At 39.1% G+C, this 22,075-nt stretch overlaps 1 protein-coding gene across 1 annotated transcript in view; it reads left to right on the top strand.

Moving 5' to 3' along the window:
* plekhm3 (pleckstrin homology domain containing M3) overlaps positions 1–17,912 on the top strand; it is a 56,162-nt gene extending 38,250 nt beyond the window's left edge. The window contains exons 7-8 of the mRNA XM_087829720.1: positions 9,888–10,045; positions 11,729–17,912. Coding sequence (XP_087685846.1) covers positions 9,888–10,045; positions 11,729–11,891 — 321 coding nt within the window. The 3' untranslated portion in view covers positions 11,892–17,912. The remainder of the gene's footprint in view (positions 1–9,887; positions 10,046–11,728) is intronic.
* Positions 17,913–22,075: the final 4,163 nt, after the last annotated feature.

Raw genomic sequence — 22,075 nt, 5'->3', positions numbered from 1 at the left:
TGAAAGTCGTCTTCTGTTTGTACTTGTGAGAAAGCAGCCATGCACGCTTTGGTAAGCCCATCATGTCTTTTAAACTGTGACTCTGTGTGACAGCATTGCTCTTCGAGTTGGATCAGTCCTGTTTCTGTGTCAAGTATCTCTAATAATAATCAAAAAAAGCTACCACTCATGTGTCATCTGTGGAAATGCACGCAGCTCTCCTGCTTGCCGATAGATTCTGCTGCTGCAGATATATGATAAACTCAGAATGTGTTCTTGAAGCTGGAAGCTACAAAATTTTATTAATATTTTGTTAAAACTCTGGATTGTGTTCAATAGTGGTATATTTGACTAAACCACAATGTTTGTAATAGACTTAAAATTGAGTAGAAGAAAGCAACAGGCCACCTAAAATGTCAGAACTGAGCTGCTTGCCACGTTTTTAAATTATGTATTTTGGTGTTTGAATACAAATTGAAGGTTTAATGTAGAATAAGGCATAAAGCATAGATTATAGGCTTGAATAAACTTATTTTAAACAAGTAAAGCAGCATTTGGTTTGTCAGTGTCTGTTAGAGAAACAGATTATGATGCTAAAAATGACATTTTCAGTCTGTGTCAATCGTAATATGGTGACCAGTGTTTGAAAAAACTATTTTTTTTATGCATCATTCATTGTTTCATTAGTCATTGGACGGTATGTTCCTTTATTATCACGAGCACACAAACATTTGCAAAGAGCTAGAAGTTTATTTAACAGTTTTAGGTGCTGAAATTTTAATGTCATAGCAGATAGAAGCTGTGAAAATGAGCTCATTTAGCGATCAAGTCTGCACATGTTCGCCGCTCATACGACTCGGCTCAGAGATGGGTTTCATTCATTACCAAAGTCTTCATTATATTTTAGCCAGTCCTAAATTCCCAACGCAGGAGCTATTTACTAGAGCAGCAAATATGTATTAATCCACTACTAAAAATAGACCTCAGCAAGAGTCGATGAACTGCAGCTGAGAGCAGCAAACAGGGACGGGACTGACACATTGGTTTTTTCCTCTTTTCGTCCGATTTGCCAAAAGGTTGTGTTGCGTTTAGGTAAACACAACCTTTCCTTTGTTTCTGTGGCGAGTGTTCGTGTCATAACAGTGATAAGAAAGGGTGATATCCTCCAGCAGCCTCATTTGGAGACTTTAAGTGTCCAGATTGAGAAAACAATGGTCTGGCAGATTATCCTCATGACTCTGCGTTATTACTCTGCAGTAACAAAGAGACTTTGGCATTTTAGTGAATCGCCAGATTTTCTCATTAAATTGCAAACGCTTATATCTGTGCATGAGTTTAAAAGTCGTCATGTCTTTTTGAAATTATCAATGAGGAGATTTTAAAGAGCTTTGCATAGATTCTTTTTTTTCTTTATCGCTGCCTTTTTTAGCACCGAGTCGCCGGACTGAGTTGGGGGGGTCAGAGGAAAGCGACCACAAATGACTGAAAAGTTCTTTTGTTTGTCATTATGTTCATTATGTTGTACCCTGCCCCATTTTTTTCTTTCATCCTGCTCTTACTCAGAGCTTGGCCACAGACTCTCACGGTGAAAGAGATTGGAGCCCCCCCTCCACCTCCATCTCCACCACCTCCTCCTCCACTCCCACACTGTGTCTCTCTGCTTCACTAATTGGTCACATTCAGAATCAACAGGCAGAAAAACAAAGCGTGACATCCCTCCATTCTTCTAAACATCGCCTTGGCCTCACACACGCTCAGCACACATGTGTTGAGTGTGTGTGTGTGTGTCTGTTTCCTGCTTAAACTCTGATTTTCTGTCATAAACTCTAAACTGGGGATTTTGAATTAATTTCAACAATGTGTGTCTTTGGGAGAGAGTGCACTGCTCCCTCTCCCCCTCTCTCACCCTTCCTCCCACAGATTCTTGAGCACTCTGCCTCTTAATTGGTTTTCCATATTAACAAGCTTGTTTCTTTTGATTCGCCTCCTGAATAAAATGACACTCTTAATCAACGTGGCTTTTTTTGTTCCACCCCAGAGGTCAGTGAAGGCTCAACTCCCCTGGCTAAAGCCCGGGACACACCAGTCTTTTAACCCTCCCAACAAATAGCCTCCACCCATATCCCCTATTAGAGACCCATTGGTTTTGTAGAAGCCATATGTGTTTGTCTAAGGATGCTCTGCACCATCCCTCTGCTGCTTTAAGGATGGTTTCTAGGAAAGAAAAATGCTTGTGTGTACGCAGACAGCAGGCTTCCCACAGTGACACCCTCGCATTCCCTGTATGCCAGGCATGCCTCTCCACTCACACTTGTCCAGGCACACAGAGGCCTCTTGAGGAAGTGCTATATGTTCTCCGGAAGATTTCTCCTCATGCCTTTAATTGTAAGGGGAGCTTTAACCTAAAATATTCAAGCAATCCACATAATAAGGGCTATTTTTGTTAAGAGATTGCACAATGGTAATACTGGTCGCTATACAGTTTCTTAGGCTATATGTGATGATTTATGATGTCTGTGGAGGTTTTTGAGTGGCAGGTTGATCAAATGTACGTAATTAAAACACAGCTGCTATCTAGCTGTTCCTTGTGAGATTAAAATGTCAATCAAAGCCTCTTTCATAGAGACCTGCAGTTGTATTAATCCCTTGTCATGATGGTAAATCTGGCTTTTGTTGTCCCAAACACTCCTAATAAAAAAAGTTAGCGGTAATTTATAAACTGTGATCCATTACAATTTCTACAAATGTAGATTTTTAAAGGCTCCTGTTTCAGCGCATCTGGTTAAAGTTGATTTTTATTTTGAAATTACTTTTTTAAGTATCCGGTAAATTTAATGGATCTGTGTCAAAATATTAAGTGTTATGTCTTTATATTGTCTATACCAGAGGTAGGCAACTCCAGGCCTCAAGGGCCGGTGTCCTGCAGGTTTTAGATGTTTCCTTGATCCAACACAGCTGATTTAAAAGGTTAAACGACCTCTTCGACATGTCTCTAAGATCTCCAGAGGCCTGGTAATGAACTAATCATTTGATTCAGGTGTGTTGACCCAGGATGATATTTAAAACCTGCTGGACACCTTGAGGCCTGGAGTTGCCCACCCCTGATCTATATTCTTGTCTCTGTTGCGATTTCCCTTTAACAATCATCACTTATGGTGTGCATACGTTTGAAGATGCAGTATGTAAAACTGTTGGTTTTTAAGCTTAAGTGGTTTTGATTGATTGCCATGATGTTTGTTACTTCATTAGACGTCTGTGTGTTGTGTAGCAGAAATATAACCTGTAGCTAATGCTGGCCTACACATCAACATTGGGGAAGTCTTTGTATTTATTTTTTTTGTATAGTCCATGATTACTGTCAGTCATGTCAAGTAAGGGGATGTCTGTCTCGGTGCGAGTGGCACTCTAGAGCCACACTAGAGTAAAAATAGGACAGCAACCTCCTTGCAACTAGAAGAATTGGTAGCTGCCACATGATCACAACTATCAATGCAATCACGGGGGGGGGGGACAGATTGACGGCAAGTGGCTGAGGGTGCTGCCTGCTCAACCAACTGGTTGCCCAGATTGCAAGGCAGTTCACAGTTAGGAGGCAACCTGTCACAGACAATAATGGTCTAGCTTGGCTGACTGCAGTCACGCTTAGTTTTAGATTTGTGAGTAATTGTCATCTAGTTTATAAATGCAGACAGATTGAGTGCAACATGTTGGCAATCTGTGTGAGTCCTCACTCATGAGGTCTCTTTGGAGCAATGAGGTCCAATCTCGCTTGGTTGTCCACTGTTTGCTTTTAAATAGGAATATGACCAGAATACAAAGTTGTGAAGCACCTGTGCCATTTTGCAGTTAAATGGCTGTCCTGCACCAACTACCTGACTATTGCTGGAGGAATTTCTGAATTTCTGTTTCAGTTCTATGAATTTGTAGCTGGATTCTTAATCTAAGTAATTCATATGAATCACAAACAGATTGAGTGTACTCGGCAACTTGAGACATTCAGTCACAAACTGGTTGCAGACTCATTCCGTCTTATTGTCGCCTTGATGCACCAAAGTTGCTTTTAAGACAGCAGGTGATTGTGAGGGATCACAGATCTTGTTTTTGTCTTCGAAGCTGTCAAAGGCGGCAAGATCAGTCTAGTGCCTCTCATGACGTCAAGGGCTCGAGGCTTTGTCCCCGCAGCGAGCCAAGGTGTGTTTCCTACGAGCAAATCAAGTAGCTTGGTTAATTTTTAATCCTTTAAGAGGCTAAATCATCTTTTTTTTCTACTATCGCTGTGTGCCTTAGTAGAAAAAAGTAGAAAATACTATCATTATATTATGCTGCTATCCTGTATATATTGTACTTATTATTGTCTGAGTACTACGGTTGTTTTATTGTACTTTTTATATTTTACATTTATATTTATTATTGCATTTTGCACCAAGGGAGTGGCACTCCAATTTCGTTGTACTTTGTACAATGACAATAAAGGCTATTCTATTCTATTCTATTCTAAAATAAATGGAATGATGTCACTAAAGAGTAAAGTATTCTATTGTGCCATTAAGGTTGGATTTTTAAACTAAAAAAAATTAAAAGCATCAGAGAAACACGTTTCTTACATCTGCTCAGCCAGAAGATTACTTGGAAGTCTGGGGATTTTAGGGGAATCTCCTGAGAAGACAGACGCTACCATCCATACACTGACATCCAACATACGTCAGGTTTTCTGTGTGTGTGACACAGAGAGAGGAGAGAGGGTGTTATCCAAACAGATCTCACCCTGGTCTTTCCAGCCATGTAATCCCAGCTGGCTTTCTAGTGTCTCAATGGAGCTGCGGTAGTCTGTGTGTGTGTGTGTGTGTGTGTGTGTGTGCGTGTGCGTGTGCGTGTGTGTGTGTGAGGGAGAGGGCGAGTGAGAGAGGAGGGCAGGCGAACGGCTGTTTAACAGCAGTTTTAGGGGATTAGGAGGTTTTGGAGCACAAAGACTCTGCATGGAGCAGAGAAAGAGGTTCAACTGGAGGGGGAGGAGTTTAAGAGGAGGGATGGAGGGAGAGGAGGTGAAAAGTGTGTGTGTGTTTTCTGGGAGGGTTTTTTGGAGGGAATGAGGGTTAAATAGGTGAATACTTCTGCAGCTCTGTATGCTGAAAGGAATTCTGATAGTGCTTCATGTTTTTTTTGTTAACTATAATCATGAGGACCTTTTTTTCTATGTTGGGGGGTGTTGCACATTCACTGGTGTAGACGTTCATGGTGACTGGCTTGCTGGGGGATGGACTAGCAGCTTGTGAGCTGCCATTCAGTCTCATTGTTCTAGTTGGCAGTTCAAGCTATTAATGTCACTTACCTTAAGTATGAATTATGCTCAAATATCCAATTTTTAGACGGCGCTTTTAACTGAATGGTTCCAGGTTTATTTATTGAAACTAAACTCAGAATAGTTTCTTTTGTAAGGAGGTGAAAAGGGAAACTAGAGAATTTTGATTTGAAGATAATTAAATGTACTGTACTTTATGTTCTTTTTAATAACCCCAATAATTTCCCAGTTTGTTTTGCTGTCCAGTATGTTTTTTGTATATTGAGACGGAAGTTGGTCGGTCCCTAAGCGACCATTACAGACAGCTCTACTGGTTCACCCACACACTCTGGACGGTCATCAATATTTGGCTTCATTGTTGTTCTGCCCAAGTTGGAAGTTCTAGTCTAAATGATTACCCCACAGTGGCGTTGCTGGTCTCAGGGCGTTCGGTATAACTAATAGAAGTGTCGCTGTATATTTCTGGGAAGGCTTTGACAGCAGGGACCTAAATGTGATTAAAATCACTGAGAAACCAGTTTGCTGTAATTCATTTGAAACAGTAATCGTTTAAATGAAGAAACTATGGGCAAGAAATAGAAATGGATTTCCTTGTTTTCTTTACGTTGCCTTTATATTTTTTTTCTTGCATATTTATTTCTCACTCTACATCCATCCATCTTTCTGTGCCTTCCTCTTTTCCCATCATCCCCCAAGAGAACCAGCCAGCCACCAGAGCTGTGCTGCCAGTCGTTTGATTCTGCCCAGTGCAATTATAGTGGGCCTTAATTACTGAGCTTGTCAGCCTCCATCAGGAGAGCCATTTGTCATGTGGACTGGGCTGGACCGGACTGAGCAGGCCTACTTCGGTTTGGTGTGGGGGGAGAGGGACACACAAATCTGTGTGCCACTCTCGGTACCTGTCCGCTCGTCTGTCCGTCTGGAAACATTTTTATTTTTTGACTGTTGTTACGTTCTCCCTAACATTAACTTAGGCTGCATTTTGGTTCCACCGTTTTGGTGCTCTTAACATTTTTGAAAAATCATGTCGATATCGTCATAATGTAAAGTGTATTTAAATTAGTTATTAATTTTCCTAATGTTTACTTTTTTTTTACTTGGATGCAATATTCTTTGACTCCTCTCGTGCTGCTTAGCTTAAGTCTACTGGTCACAAGAAATTATATCACCAGTCTCGTACTTGTTTTTCTAAGATGGCTTCAAAAAGCCGAGCACCTGCATATAACCCACATTTTGTTCTCTTTCCCATGGACTGTATTTAAACGATGGACAAAGCCACAGTGAACTCACCCACAGGTTTTGTAAGCTACAATTTTCAAGCCTCACAATTAGCATTTCTGTGTTTTTTAAAACCAGATGTGAACATATTTGGATGGTAGAGCTGGGTGGTTATCAGCTGGTGGAAACAAAATGGAGACTTCTGGCACTACTTCAGCTACTTGTGGTGTGGCGGAGATGAACAAGGGTCTAAATAGGCCGAAGCTCCACAAATAATAGTGTATTATTTGATCAACATGATTTTTGGTGGGTTTTTTGTTTTGTCTTGTTTTTTTTAAGTACCATGTTGATCAAGTAAAACTGTTTTTCATACCAGAAGCGTTGCTGGAGCTTCAAACCCTTTAGAGCTTTGTAATCATATATTGTTCTTTAATACAGTCAAACATTCAACAAGAGAAAAAACATAAAAACATCTTCAACATAAAGATGTTTATTTCTGCTCTAAAGTTTTGAAGCTTTCTTCAACTGGTCATAACTTGAAGTGGCAGTAAAGTTTTTGGTGGCATTTTCAGGCCTGGAGGTTACCTCTCGACCTTTTTTAAGATGGTAAAATTACTAGAATGAATCCTGTTGTTAGTTAAATAGTGGTCCATGGCATCAGGCTTGATTTCATCCAAAGACGAATCATTTTGTATTTTCTTTATGTTTGTAAAGGTACCCTATAGGTTTTTAAATCCATTCAACTTAATGAAAGTGTAGCAGTCTTTGCTTTGGTCCTGTGACTCGGTGCAGATGGAATCACTGTACCTCAGTGTGCTGGGTTTCCTCTGTGTAAGTGTGGTTTCTTCCTCCTCTCTACATCTCTCATCCTCATCGTCTAACAAACAGCATGAAGGAGGTTATAATTGGCAGGTCCAGAGCTCTGCCAGGTGGAACCACTTGTATCTGAATACAGGCTCTCGCCCTCTCTCAAGATCTCTCTTGTATATTGAATCTGCTACTCTTTCTCTTACTTTCTACTGTTTTTTTCGATTAAATTTCTCCCTCTGTCTTACATATCCTGGGTTATTAAGCTTATAGCACTGTCTGCACTGTTAACAAGGAACAACAAAGCTTGAAGCCATGTTGAGTTGTTATATCTGTTAAGAGTCTGTATACCCTTTCTGTGCAGTCTCTCATCGTCTATTCACGACTCCACAACTCGAGCCCCCCACTGCTAAGCCCCCCATCCCTCAGTTCTTTAAGGAACTTGCCAAGCGTTGCCATCAAACGTTGTTCACCTCATACACTGTCTGCCTTACTTCCTTTAGTTTCCTGTCTTGTTTTTCTGCCTTTCCACCAAGCATTCAACTTTGTTTTGGTCCTTTTTGAATGTGGCGTCGCATTAGTTTCCTCATTTGTCATTTCCCTCCATTCCCCCATATTAGTTTCAGACATGTCTTTGCCCCAGATCAACTGCACTTTCTAAAACTCAGCTGAATTTGCTAAACAATCTTGGGGGAAGCCAACACATCCTTCCCCCAAGATGATCTTGAAATATTTGAAGGGACCATTTTAAGAAAGTACTGCTAGGTAGAGGTTTTCCTTGGAGACGGCAAGTTAGGTCTCATAACCAAATGTTGCAATACAAAAACCTGCCTATGTTTACATACGCACATGGCGGCGACGCAGAATGAGAAGAGCGAAAGCGGATCGTTGAATGAAACGGATGAACCAGAACTGGTTTGTAAAAATGCTGCAACTTCAGTGGTGTGGAACTGGTTTAGCTTTCGTCCGTCAGATACACAACAAAGCACTATTTTTGGTAGCGCATGCTAGCGGACCGTCGTTATTACCGTGTTTTTTGGAAAATACAGCACACTTAGAATCAATCCTTTGATTTTTCTGAAAGTTGACAGAGCCCCTTATAATCCCGTGTGCCTTATGTATGAACTCTGGTTGTGTTTACTGACCTCGAAACAATTTTATGTACACGGCGCTCAGCAATCTGTCAAATGTCTCAGTACGATTTTGCTAAGCTACGAAGCCGCACCAATTGATGGATTGTCGGAGCATTACGGCTATCGTAGGCGGAGCCTTGCGGAGTGATACGTACTGTGCTTCAACATAATATTACCGTACTGTGTGTTTATAACCTCTTTTTAAGTTTTGTGGATATTATACATGGTTATGCTGAGGATATGTCGGCCAATTTCCACTGGAAATGCCTTTTGGTTAAACTGTCAGCGAGGAATTTGCATTTGCACTGTTAAATTTTTATATAACTTTAATGCACATATAAAAAACAGCTGCTTGTTTAAGTGAAAATACATTGATGGGGTTTTTTGCACTAATAAAGTTGAGGAGTTGTAAAGTATTTTGTCTAGTGTCAATTATATCATCAGTTATATCGTTATCGCAAATTTTCAAATGTATATCGTGATAAATATTTTTGGTCATATCGCCCTGCTCTACTATTGTCTATACTGCATGTGATTAGGAGACTGAAACAGTGTCTGGTCAACATAGCTGATCCTTTGCCTCTAGTTTAATAACTAAAGAGTTCACTAGTATAAAACTGGTGTATTATACTGAAATCTGTGATTATTCATCTGTACGCATGACATTATGATGGGGGCTTAAAGGTTAGATCATAGAAATGCCCCTGCCTTTCAGCAACGAAATCTGCATGAGCTACAGTGCTAGCTCCTGGCACATTAGCAGAGAAGTACAGCTGTTTGTCATCTGCATAGCAAGGATATGAAATGTCTTTGTCAGTCAGACATGTAAAGGTACACATATTGGCAACCTTCAAACATTCCAGTAAGGAGGATGATGCTTCTCTGTTGGTGCTTCTGTAGACTGACTCAATAAAACTGCTATAATAATAATAATAATAATAATAAAAGCCTTCAATGTCATGTTTTATTTGATTACATTGTCCCTCTGTTCTTTGGCTGACATTTGATGTCTCTTACAAATAAAGCTGACTTGACTTGATTGTCAAAATATTATAGTTTCAGCTGCTTATTATAAAATTGCTTTCTGAATTAGTTATATTAAGTTAAATGTTATCAAACACATTCATTAGGAATTTTGTTTAAACATTAAATGTATATGTTGAGCTATGATGCATGCTTTAGTACTTTTAATTTAGTTTTTACCTCGGTGCGTGCGACTAATTCTTTATTGGCCACCCTAAAGATTTTCAACTTGTAAGAAAAAACTTAAGGAAAAGATAAAAACAGAGAAAGGAGGAGTTAGTGGGCTTAAAAAAAGATAATGAAAGAAATCAGAAGAAGAAACATAGCAACTGTCACACTTATTGTTACATTTCATGTATTTCTTATGTCTCCTGCTACTCATCTTTTTTATCCCTCACACCCGTCCATGCTTTCTTATCATTCTCTAGGTGATTGATGGAAAACTGGCTCCTTTCCTGTCCAAGGTGATCAAGTTTGCCAGCTCACATGTTTTCAGCTGCAGCTTGTGTCGAGAGAAAGGCTTCATCTGTGAACTCTGCCAAAACGGGCAGGTCATCTATCCCTTCCAGGAGAACGCCACCCGGAGGTACACATCCTTCGATAACCTTTCTACAAGTTAAACATGACTGGTTTTACATTTGGAAGATCAGCGCACATAACTGATAGTTTCCAGATAAATGTATTTAAACTTTTATTTTCTCAGTGGAGTCAGGAGACTTTATTGACTCAGTAATTGTTTTGAATCCAGAAATTGATTAAAAACAGTTAGCATGGGAGAAAGCCGGGTGAGCTGACACGTTGCTATCTGGAAATGAGGTGCTAACGTGTACGGGACTTTTTGAGCACCAAGACTGAGTCTGCTTTTTGTTACTAACACTGGTTGGCATGAGAGCTCTTTGTGTGTGTGCGTGTGTGTGTATGTGTGTGTCTTGGGTGCAGGGATTGTCACGACAGTGTCCAGAACCTCGTCCCCATCACTGAAATTCAGAGTGACAGATATCACAGAGATAAGAGCTGATCAGGACCAATAGTTGAAAGACTGTGAGCTCTGGACGTACACACACCCTACTTGTTGAGCTGTGTTTTATGACTTGAGAAGTGTTAACTGATAACAGTCATATCTGCTCTCCTTACTGGAACAGAGCTGTAAAGATTTTCTGAGCTGTTGACTTAGTTACACATACTCAGAAGATGCAGGAAATGAGCAATAACTGGGCGTTAATTGCCTATCCTACTTCATGGACAGTTCCAATGTATTGCTATCAGATTACAGTCTTTGTGGTTTTAACAGTGAATCATATTATGGAATATCGCTATATGCATTTCACTTAACAGTTTGGAAACTGTATTTTATCAGTTTATAGTTATCGATTTATTTGGAGCTTAAAGTCATTGGGAAAACGTATAAAAATGCCAAAGGAAACAGGAAAGAGCTTGTTGGCCTGGACACTTTGGTTAACCAGACACTCGTATTTCTTGACTCACCAGATCAGTGTAATCAGCAGGTAACTTAAGACCCATTATCAAATCTATATGCGCTTCTCAGTATCACTTATTAATCACTAGTAGCAAAAGTGTTAGACTTCTTTGGAAGTTTGGTTGTTTCCTTTCTAACCAAAATTTAGGTGCGAGCCCTGATGCCACTTTCACTGGTATAACAAACACTTGCGGCTGATTTGCTTAATTTTAAAAAGATTATTTTTAATTACAAAAATTCTGTTATAGTTTTGGACACTTGGTAAATTCAGACTACCTTAAACACTATATTTAAAACTTTTTTCAACTCCCAGCTCTGCATGATGTCATTGAGCACAAAAGCCACACCCACCTGCAGTTCAAACCTTCTGTTTTCAAGGGTTAGCAAATCAGAAGAAAGCTGGTTTCAAGGTAGAAGGAGCAGCTCAGGTGGCTTATTTGAGAAAGGGAATGAAATTGGATTGCACCAGTAATCTGAGTATAATAAATATATTGAGAAGTCAGATTCATGCAATGCATTAGTAGATAGAAATGATACATTCTCAAATATGTTTACTTAGCCTTACCCTGAACTGCCAAAGCATAAGGTCATGCCACATGTATGCACCATAAAGACCTAATCTCATAATCTCACCACACAGTCACCATCCACTCCTTCCTCACATAATTCGCCACTCAGTCCTGCAAATGACGCCTCATGCATGGCAGTTGGTATGGAGTCTGAATCTGACTCTCTGATAGTGTCCTTGTACAGCTGGTGAAACTTGACCGACGTGTGTCTTTGTGTTTGTAGGTGTGACAGCTGCGGCGCCGTTTTCCACGCCGAGTGTCGACAGAAAGCACAGCCGTGTCCTCGCTGCGTTCGCCGGGAACTCCACCACAAGAGGCCATCGTCCTTCTGGTCACCTGATGACGACAGCCCAGGCTGTTTCCACGTGCCCTACCAAGACACCTGAGACAAATATCCGCAGGAGCCATAACAAACAGGGCACCGCCGCCCAGCCATCACCCTGGACAACAAGGGCCTGTTTCTCTGATTTGTGTGTGTCTGCAGGATGGACCTTGTGGGAGCAGTGACCAGGGAGTGGACTTGGAGCACTTTGTTGCAGGTTTGTGTTTTTGTGTGTGGACCTGCCAACGCACACGCCTGAGCCGAGCACCCTTTGGTTTGCTGTAAAGAGCAGGAAGAAAACCAACTGAATAACTGCTGAGTCAGGCTCTACAGATCAAACTACTTGCATTTTGTAGTCCAGCACAAACAGATTATCCTCTGATTATCCTTATCCCATCTCCTCCTCACTCCTCATTCCTACCTTTTACATTTTTCCAACTGCAGGAGTTAGACCTGCATAATCAAAGCTGATCAACTGGAGGAATTCAAGCTTAAAAATAATGTTGTGGATTGTAGCCGCCTGCTCTCAAAGTCCAGCTTAAGTTTAACAATAAAATGAGTAGTCAGTAGGCAGAAGACTAGTATACAATCTCGGCAATGGATGTGTAAAAAAACATTAAATTTGCTGCTCTCTTTTGGGTGAAATAAGCAAATTTTGAAAGCCCCCCTCCTCTGAGACCATGCAATGTTTTTGTCTTTGTTTACAGACTAAAGCTACGTCCACACGGGTATTTTTGAAAACGGAGATTTTCCATTTTCGTTTTAAAAAATAATCCCGTCCACACGTAAAGGCAGAAATGAAGGAAAACGCTGCTAGGAACATGCCAAAGCAGCAGGTGGCGATATATTCCTAACCGTGCAGAAATGTTGGCCAATCAGAAGTCTAGAAGCCTCGGTGGGAAATAGTAAACAAAGCTGGGGCATAGAAGCAGAACGAGTTGTATGTGTGGAGGGACAGTAACTGTGTGTGTATATGTAAGCATTTAAACACTGCAGAGAGAACAATTAACAGTAACAGTATTGTAGAAATTCATTTCACCGAAACAATAACGTGGCGCACAGTGTGACGTCAAAAAAGGCGCACACCTTTGACGCTGCGTTTTCTCCGTTTTTGTCGTCCACACGTAAATGCAAAAACGGAGTTTTAGAAAATCTCCGTTTTCAGTGACCGAAAACGCCGTTTACGTGTGGACGAAAGGTGCAAACGCATAGAAAAATCTGCGTTTTCAAAAATACCCGGGTACGTGTGGACGTAGCCTAAAATAGAGAATAACTGAAAACAGATCTGTGTGTAATGGAAATGCGTCAACTCATGTTAAAGTGATAGAGCTCTCAAAACTTCAAACCCTTTTTTCACCATTTTTCCTTTCAGAGAGAAAGAGACATGTATTCATGTCAGCGATATTTATGTCAGCAGTCAAATATTAAAGGGTAAGGTATCAGTTTATTAATTTTAAAAGTGAAACACATTTTATAAGCTGTATTTTTTTCCATGTTCTTATTGACCACTGACAAGAAAAAAAAAACATTTTAACAGAAGCTATTTGGTCTAAAACTCCACACTCCTCAGTCTGCAATCAAGACTGAACCTGAGATCACTTTCAGAACATGCTAGAGTGAAGGAAGCATACAAACAGTGTCCTTTGTAATAGGATTTAGAAAAGTGTGTTTTAATGACGAGTGCAGGACTGATTAAAATAAGCTGTTTTTACACAAAAAGAGTGCCTGGAGGAAAACTTCTCAAAACAGTCCTGCAGCACAATCAGCTGATTTACCCACATAAGAGCAGATTTCCTATAATATTGCTAAAATCACATCTTCTCTGAAAGCACAGGTGCGCTGACGCAGAGTGGCTCATAAAAATCATGAGACCAGATTTCACAATAGTGCCACAAATTGTTGTCGAGATGCTCAAAGTCCCTGAACAGAGTTTCTGTAAGTGACAGATTATTTTTTCTCAAATGTTCTCAGCTCGTCTCGTAATGACAGTATTAATTTACTAAATCAGCTAATATTTGTATTATTTAGAATATTTTTACTGTAGATTACTGTCTGTGATAAGCCCATTGTCCTGCAACGTTGTGCGATAACTCTGACAGCATTTGGAGCACGTGGACAAACCCAGGACAGTGGATTCTGCTGCAGGGCTGTTTTAATGAGCAGTGTTTTAGTTTGTTTGTTTTTTTAACTGTGGCGACGTGTCTGCAATGACATTTACAGTCTGACTAAATCCAAACTGACCACAGCTGCTGCTGTTCTGAAGAAACAAAAAAAATAATGTGTATGAAAGTATAAAAATCCTTCCTCTCTCCTACTTATAAGTTATTTAACGTGTGGATTTTCACTCACTCGTGTGATCGGTGTTTCTTTTGTGCAGACTCTGTCAGTGTGCTTGGACACGTTTTCTTCCCTCCATCACTCTGACTGTAAAATAACAAAAGGGGCAATAATATAAACTGTAACTTAATCGTTTATTGTTGCCTTTTCCCCCTCCTGTGTCATTCTACTTCCTGTTGTGCTTTATTCATGCAGAATCTATCAAGCATGATAGCAGCTTTAGCGTTTTAGTATCTCTATGCAACCTAGATGGCCTTTATAATCCACAGCTCAGATGTGTAAAGGTCTGGGAACATGTTCTTTACAGCGCTGAACGAGCTGTGTTTACATCAAGTTTTAAGAATATAATAATGAAAGGAAATTAATCAAATTAATTGTCTGTCTTCTTTGCTGGTTTAAGAGTAAATAATTAAATCCTGCTATTTTTTTCTGGTTTGGTGTAGAGTGAAATGTTAGATACAGTAAGCTTTTATTTTTTCTACATAAAATAGGAAACTGCTCCAATCAGTGAACGATAGTAAAGTCTGCCTGTAGTGATCGATGAAAGCTGCACTCTCTTTGTTTTTAGGCACTGCTATAAAATCAGATTTCAAATATATTGCAAACCAGGAAATATTGGATTTCTCAACATCTTAAGACTCAAGGACTGCAGCTTTAAAGTTCAATATGCCAAAATATGTAATATGTTTTGTTTTTTGTCTTTTGTTTTTCCTCCTAACAAGCTGAAATCTCAGTGCAGACTTTTTCCCATCTGTCCTTTCTTAACCTCCTCTTCATCAGCTTGTTTGAGCCATAAAATTACATCAATGTTGAAATGTGACAAACTTCAGCTCCGGTTTGATTCAGGAATATGTGTTTTTGTGAGATCAGTGACAGTTCTACGTGTTTGTGAAGCACTCAGGATGCTGCGCATTGAAACTAAATAGGTGTTTGAGCTGAAATTAAATCATTTTTATTTATTTTACTTATTTATATTTGTTTGTTTTAATGGTCATAACTGAAGTCATGTCGGGTGATATTAAAAGCAGTGTTTAAGTTGTCGATTGATCGTGCCTGCTGCATAAAAAACATTTGTTTTTGTTTTGTTTAATGACGTTTTTTATTATTATTATTACACTTTTTGACTGTGAACTCATGCTGTTTTTGTACTTTGGAGCCCAGCAGAGGTCAAAGATCATTTAACTGTTTATCACACAGATCAGAGTTTTGGGGAATAAATCACGTGTAATCAAGTCCAAATCCAGCCCACCACACAAAGTTAGCTCATCTGTTTCCAGTTGCATAACGAGCATAATCAAACCTCACCCTGGCCCCAACAAACAGCTTCAACTCAGAGGATCAAAATATGTCGATTTAGGGATTATATTCCTGTTACAGATTGCCAGATTGTAGAGTTTTTGTTTGTTTGTTTGTTTTCAGACTATGGCTATTTTTACAAGTCTACACATGACCCACAAAATCTGATTTCATGCCACTAAAACATTTCACACTGCAAAAAGCAAAAGATTGAAAGCCTTTTTTTCTTTTAAATTCCATAAACCATCAACTGAATAAGCACACAAAGCACCAATGATGCATAAATTATAGAAGTGAAAGGCGTTATAGGTTTTCTGTGTGTAGAAACAGGCAGCTTACAAAGTTAGACACACAAAGTACAGACTTGATATTATGATTTTTGCACAATATACAAAAAAATTTGGGGCGTTATCCCCAAAATATTAATTTCACAAGCAAAAGTGCAACAGTAGAAAAAGGACTCAAAGAAGAAAATGACTGAAGAAATGAGGCTACATCTAACTAACCAGTATTTGTGAGTCTGTGTCAGCCACAATTTCATACAAGTATAATCGACTGAGCTGTGTGTGGGTAAAGTGGGTTGAAAAATTAGAACCTGTGTGAAGCAAGAGACATGCATTTACTTTTGGCCGACTTACTAAGTGAATTGGCTACAATTGTTTCAAAGACAATAATAAATATATTAGTAAAAGTTGAATTCAAACAATTACCTGTAAAAACTGGATACTAATTACCGTAGTACTTTATATTACCGTTGGTAACAATGTAGTAATAGTGGGGCAGCAAGAAACAAAAGCTAATAATGGCACAATTACAAGTTATTACCACTTAATTACAAAGTAATTATCTTGTATCAACGCTGATATTTATGATGTTACCGGTACTGTAATGCTATCATTAGCCTATATCTGTGAATCTGAGTGAAATATGGGTGGAATATGCATTTGTGTAGTTACTTGTTTAGACCTAATTATCAAACATTTCTATACTATGCACACTATGAACTAAGATTGCGAACACAGTAAACATTATGCATGCTAAACATTAGTTATTGTCATCTTAAATAGCTCAGAGCACAAGTATAGCCTCCGGGTGATGCTCGCTTCTCTATTTGTACAAGTGAAGTCATCTGAATAAATATATAAAACACAGCAAGAGGTGTGTAAACATCCTGAAGACTTAAGCCAATATGCAAATTGACGCAAATGCAGACGAGGTCTTCAAAGACATGTTTGCATAAACAGAGTTAGAATCTGTCCAAAAGTTATGCCTGTCCTCATCTGCCCCAAACAAAATGATAATAGTGACATTAATATCAATTAAGAGCCAGATGTTTTTCTGCTTGTTGTTTCTGACATAACGCAGAATTAATTCTAGTATTATAATATGATAATAGTATTCTAAAATATAAAACATCAACCAATATTACCTTATTATGAGGTTACTACCAGTTTCTGCAAGTCAGTGTATAAAAATTTGAATGCAGATATTCCTGTTTTGTTGCTAGCAGGTTATTTTTTTATCAACATATTACTATGATTAGTTTTGGTTTTGCTTCATAGGCATATGGCCTGTTATTACCCATCTGCATAAATGTCAGTGTAATATTACTCAGCTCTTTATAGTTGTTGATACAAGATAATTATGTGTTATAATTATAATATAATTAATAAATTATAATTTTTTTATCTCCTCATTTCCAACTTGTTACCTCACTTTTACCATATTTTTACTGATCTATAATAGAAAGTACAACCATAACTATTTTTTAAAAGGTAAAAGGGACATTTAGTTCTGTTGCTCCAGTCTAATGATGCATTTTTAAAGAGCAGAAACCTAATTTATGGAAAGAAAACCCATATAAGACAAATACCTGCTGGGCCCTACAATTTGCCGCTATGTAGCTAAAGTTACTTGATTGTGTACTTGGAGAAATGTATTAAATTACTTGCTAATTTTATGCTGTTGTTTCACTGCAACCTGGAAGTGCAGGTTTATGTTTATTTGATTTTTAAATAATATTGCAACATCTGCAAATCTCTTATGTCTTTTGTCCCAGCTGCTTTTTTATTTCTTTACATGACTGCAGTGTTATCCTAGTAACCTCCAGCTCAAGCCTAAGTTGAAATTTTAAGGAAGTTTTGTTTTGTTTTGTTTTTTTGGTACTTGACTTGAAATGTTGCTTATGTTTCAGGCACAGGGTGATCATTGCAGTATTGTCTTAGAGAATAATATATTGTACAGTATTTAAGCACAGTAGCTGGACTGAAAATCTTTTGCACTTTTAAGTTTTTTTATTGTCCTTGTTTATCCTTGTTTTCACATCCAAATTCTGATGCAAATACAGGGAGTTGAACTTTTTTTTCTGTCTTATTTAATCAGCCCTTCCTGCTGTTGGATTTTGTTCAGATTTGTCTGCTAGCCACTGATGCCAATAAAGACAAACTTCTCAACAGTGAAAGTGTTTTGAGTGCATGTTGAGAAATTGTTTGGGTTTCACTGCATTAAGGATTGCTAATATTTTGTGTACAGTACAGTGTATATCCCATGATGCATTGAGTTTTTCCTTTCCAGTCACCTTTCTCACTCACTATGTGTTAACAGACCTCTCTGCATTGAATCATATCTGTTATTAATCTCTGTCTCTCTTCCACAGCATGTCTTTATCCTGTCTTCCTTCTCTCTCCCCAACCAATCACAGCAGATGGCCCCGCCCCTCCCTGAGCCTGGTTCTGCTGGAGGTTTCTTCCTGTTAAAAAGGAGTTTTTCCTTCCCACTGTCACCAAAGTGCTGCTCATAGGGGGTCATATGATTGTTGGGTTTTTTCTCTGTATCCACACAGCAAATTCAAAAGTGTTAAATGTTTTGGTGTTAGTAGTCTTCTTGCAAAAGTAGAGTTAATTTTACTCTAAGTAGAGTCACATTCTTTTAATGTAACTCTGAGGTGTAAAATGATAGTAGTTAAAATTGAGTGTTAAAAATGAGTGTTTCTATGTCAAATCTGGAGGTGTTACAATGGAAACATTAACTCTTGACCTCTTAACTCTGAACTCCTACAGGGGCTATGAGACCAATAGAGTAAATTCACAGACTCCGCCCCCAGCACGGCTCCAATCAAAGCTGAAGTGAAGCCGTTTCAGAACATTTTGCTCTACATATTTGAGTTGTTTGCCATGCTTGGTAAGTCATTTTTTCAAAGATTGTTTCAATTATTATTATTAGCTTTTACTTCTGTGGCTCTTTGGAGTTGAGACAAAGCTGTGTGAAAGGCATTAGCCATGTTGCTCGCTGATAGCATAATTGTTTTAGCTAGCTGAAAGGTATTGTTTGCGGGCAAATACCATAGCCTTGAAAAAAAGCTTGCATGTGAATTTTCAGTCAAATTTTTGGTCAAATACACTTAAAACAATGTCTAGAATGTGAAATGTTGGTATAATGGTGCTACTTAAAGCCTGAAAATGATCTCCCATAAAAAAAACAAGCAAACAGCAGTAGCAGACGTCCTGACTGGTTCTACGTTAGCATTTAGATCCCTCCAGAGTTTTGTGCACACGGTTTAGGTAAAAATGAAAAAGGTTGAGGTTTTACATTTAGTTCAGTATTACCTGTTGCCTGTGTCCTTGTCTTTTGGGAAAATATTTTACACATGAGGCGCCTTGAGGCGATTTTTGTTGTGATTTGGCGCTATATAAATAAAATTGAATTGAATTGAATTGAACCATGTAGTAGAAATACTCTTGCTACTCATGTGTAGTTTAATTTTGCATTAAAATATAGTCATGATACAAAAAGTAAAAATTGTGGGGAACTTTGGGGTTCTTCGGAGAACTAGAGTTACAGAGAGTGATTCAAAAAAGAGGAAATAATCAGTGATCAGCAGTTCTCTGGGTGAAAAATGCCTTGTGGATACCTGAGGTCAGAGGGGTAACAGTCCTGCTGCTGATAGGAAGACAAAAGTAACTCCTGCAACCTCTCATTACAACCAAGGTGTGCAGAAGAGCATTTCTAAACTTTCAAGACCACATCAGGTACCATTCCTGTCAGCTAAGAATGGGAAACTGAGGTTGCAAAACTGGAAATCAGAACACTGGAAAAACTGTTGTCTGACAAGTCTTGATTTCTGTTGAAGCATTCAGACGGTAGAGTCAGAATTTAGCATAAACAGCATGATCGCGTGGATCAATCCTGCTTTGTATCATCAGTTCAGACTGATGCTGCTGACGCTGTTGGTGTAGGGGATATTTTCTTGGGGCACTTTGGCCACCTCATTATCAACTGAGAACAATTTAAATGTCACAGCCTGCATGATGTTGCTCATGTCCATCTCTTTATGTTTAGTACCACATTTGAGTACTTCGTCCAAAGTCTCAGGAGATAAAACTCCTTTTACAGAGCAATAGTTTAATGAGAGCACAAGATTCACAGATTGTGACACATGGATCATCTCCATGTGCCAAAAAGCGCCGTGTGACGTGAACAATTTCCAAATGAATTCACAGTTTGCTGAGGTGAAAAATTATAACGTGTCAGTTTGCAGCCGATGATCAGATTATGAGCTCAGCCTCAAGCTGAGCTGAGAGAAAACAAGATCCATGTGAATAAAGGTGCATGTAAACCTGCTAGAGTGAACATGGATATTGTGTGAGAGAGCGGGGAGCTCAGAGGCTGACTCATTTGCCTCTGATGTATGTCGAGCAGTGGGCAAATTGAAGCTGAGTGTCGACCGTGCTTAATTGTCATCGCCAATTAGTGCATTGTAGGACGCCCACAATGGATCAACTGTAGCGAGTAGAACGAAGTCCTTTGTGCTTCTCCAGTGGCCTGCGAGCCAGTCAAGACTCATTTAGTGGACTGAACAACGACGGAGCAGAAATGCCAACGAAAATGAAAACAAAAGACAGTTTAAGGAGGAAAAGAGGACGAGGAAAGAAAAAGAGAGGAGGAGGAGGGGGAATGTGGACAACGGTCACAGAGGAGGAAGGACCGGGCCTCTGCTCTCCCAACATGAGTGGAGAGTGCATGGCTTTGACACGCACACATACACAGTACCCCCCCCCCCCCCCCCCCCCCCCCCCCCCCGACATTTATCGAGCCGCTACACAAAAGCTGGCAGGGCCCCAGTGTTCCCAGTGACCTGGTTGTTCAGACGCTCGTTTGGCCACATCGACGCTTTCAGCAGGCCTCAGCCCTGCTGATTGTCAGTGTGCTTTTACCAAGGTTAAAGGGTAGATCCACTGTTTTCTACTTAAATCCTTAATGAGATGGTTTTTTTTGTTGTTTTTTTTATTGAACGCAATTAAGCACAAAACAACCTTCTAAACAGAGATTCACAGAAGTCTTCAACAAACCAGCGACAAGCCAGGCAGAAGAGGTTTCATGAGCTGCCAAACTGTTGGGGAATTGGTTTTGAAAGACAATTCCAGCTGATTGCAACTTATTCTATAAGGTCTGTTATGTGGATTATTCACTAGCTTTGCAATTTCCAACTAATTCTAAAGATTTGGGGAAACAAGGAGTTGGATAAAATAGTTTGAAAATTGTGTATATGAGGTATGAAGTGCAAGCTACTTGCAGATTTTACAGAACAATAGACTTTCTTTCTTTAAAGATAATAAACCAAATATAAACCAAATTAATGGTCGACATATTAAAGATTATGTCAAAAATGCATCTGCGTCTTGTGTAACAGAGACATAACAGCAGTTAGCTCGCTGGCTCGCCATGAATCTGGTGATTGTGTTATTTTGTTCTTGTTGCTGTTCATACAAAAACATTGGACTGATTGTTGGTTATATTCATGGACAGGCAGACAGCCAATTAATCATTAAATGCACAAAGGCTACAGTCCTTGGCAAGTGACATTTGTAGACAAGAATTAGCAAAAAAAACCAAAACAGATTAGCTATCATAGGTTTTTAGCTTAAAGGTCTTTACACGCCAACTGTGTTGCAAAAAAATGTCACGAAATTCCATATTTTTCTGATGGAAACTTGTCATATATCTATATCTACATATATATATATATATATATATATATATATATATATATATATATATCTATATCAAAAGCATTGCATTTATGCAACAAAAAACGATAGTTTTCAGAAAAATTACATTGAGAAAAAAAGTTGACATCAATCGATGATCAGCTGATCCTGTTGTTGCTAAACAAAAGAAGATGAAGAAAGTGAGAACATGGGTAAAGGCTTTAACACCTTTTATACTTCCTTGAACACACCACTAACCCACCCACTGTCACATTTCCTGGGACCTGAGGCTCGGTCCCTGCACCAAGTATAGATCATACAGTTGGGAAAATCATCATTTTCCCTGCTGAAGTTTGTACACTTAGAAAGAAATGAACCCCCTGTTTTTATGCTTGTTTCGTTTTAATGGAGAACATCAACCAAACATCCATAAAGAACTCATTACATAAAAAATATAAATTGATTTACATGTTACTGAGTGAAAGCATTTGATTCCCAAGCAAAACATGACTTAGTAGTTGATGGTGCCATTAATGAGAGTGTTACCGGTGGTGTTCTTGGTGACTGTGGTACCACCACCTTTCTCATGATCATCCTCACCCCATGGGCCAAGATCTTGCATTGATGG

This window comes from Neolamprologus brichardi, chromosome 16 (genome assembly GCF_056152115.1).
Source record: "Neolamprologus brichardi isolate AB-2024 chromosome 16, ASM5615211v1, whole genome shotgun sequence".
Taxonomy (NCBI): domain Eukaryota; kingdom Metazoa; phylum Chordata; class Actinopteri; order Cichliformes; family Cichlidae; genus Neolamprologus; species Neolamprologus brichardi.
Note: the sequence above shows the minus strand (reverse complement) of the source record. Positions and strands in the feature narration are given on the sequence as shown.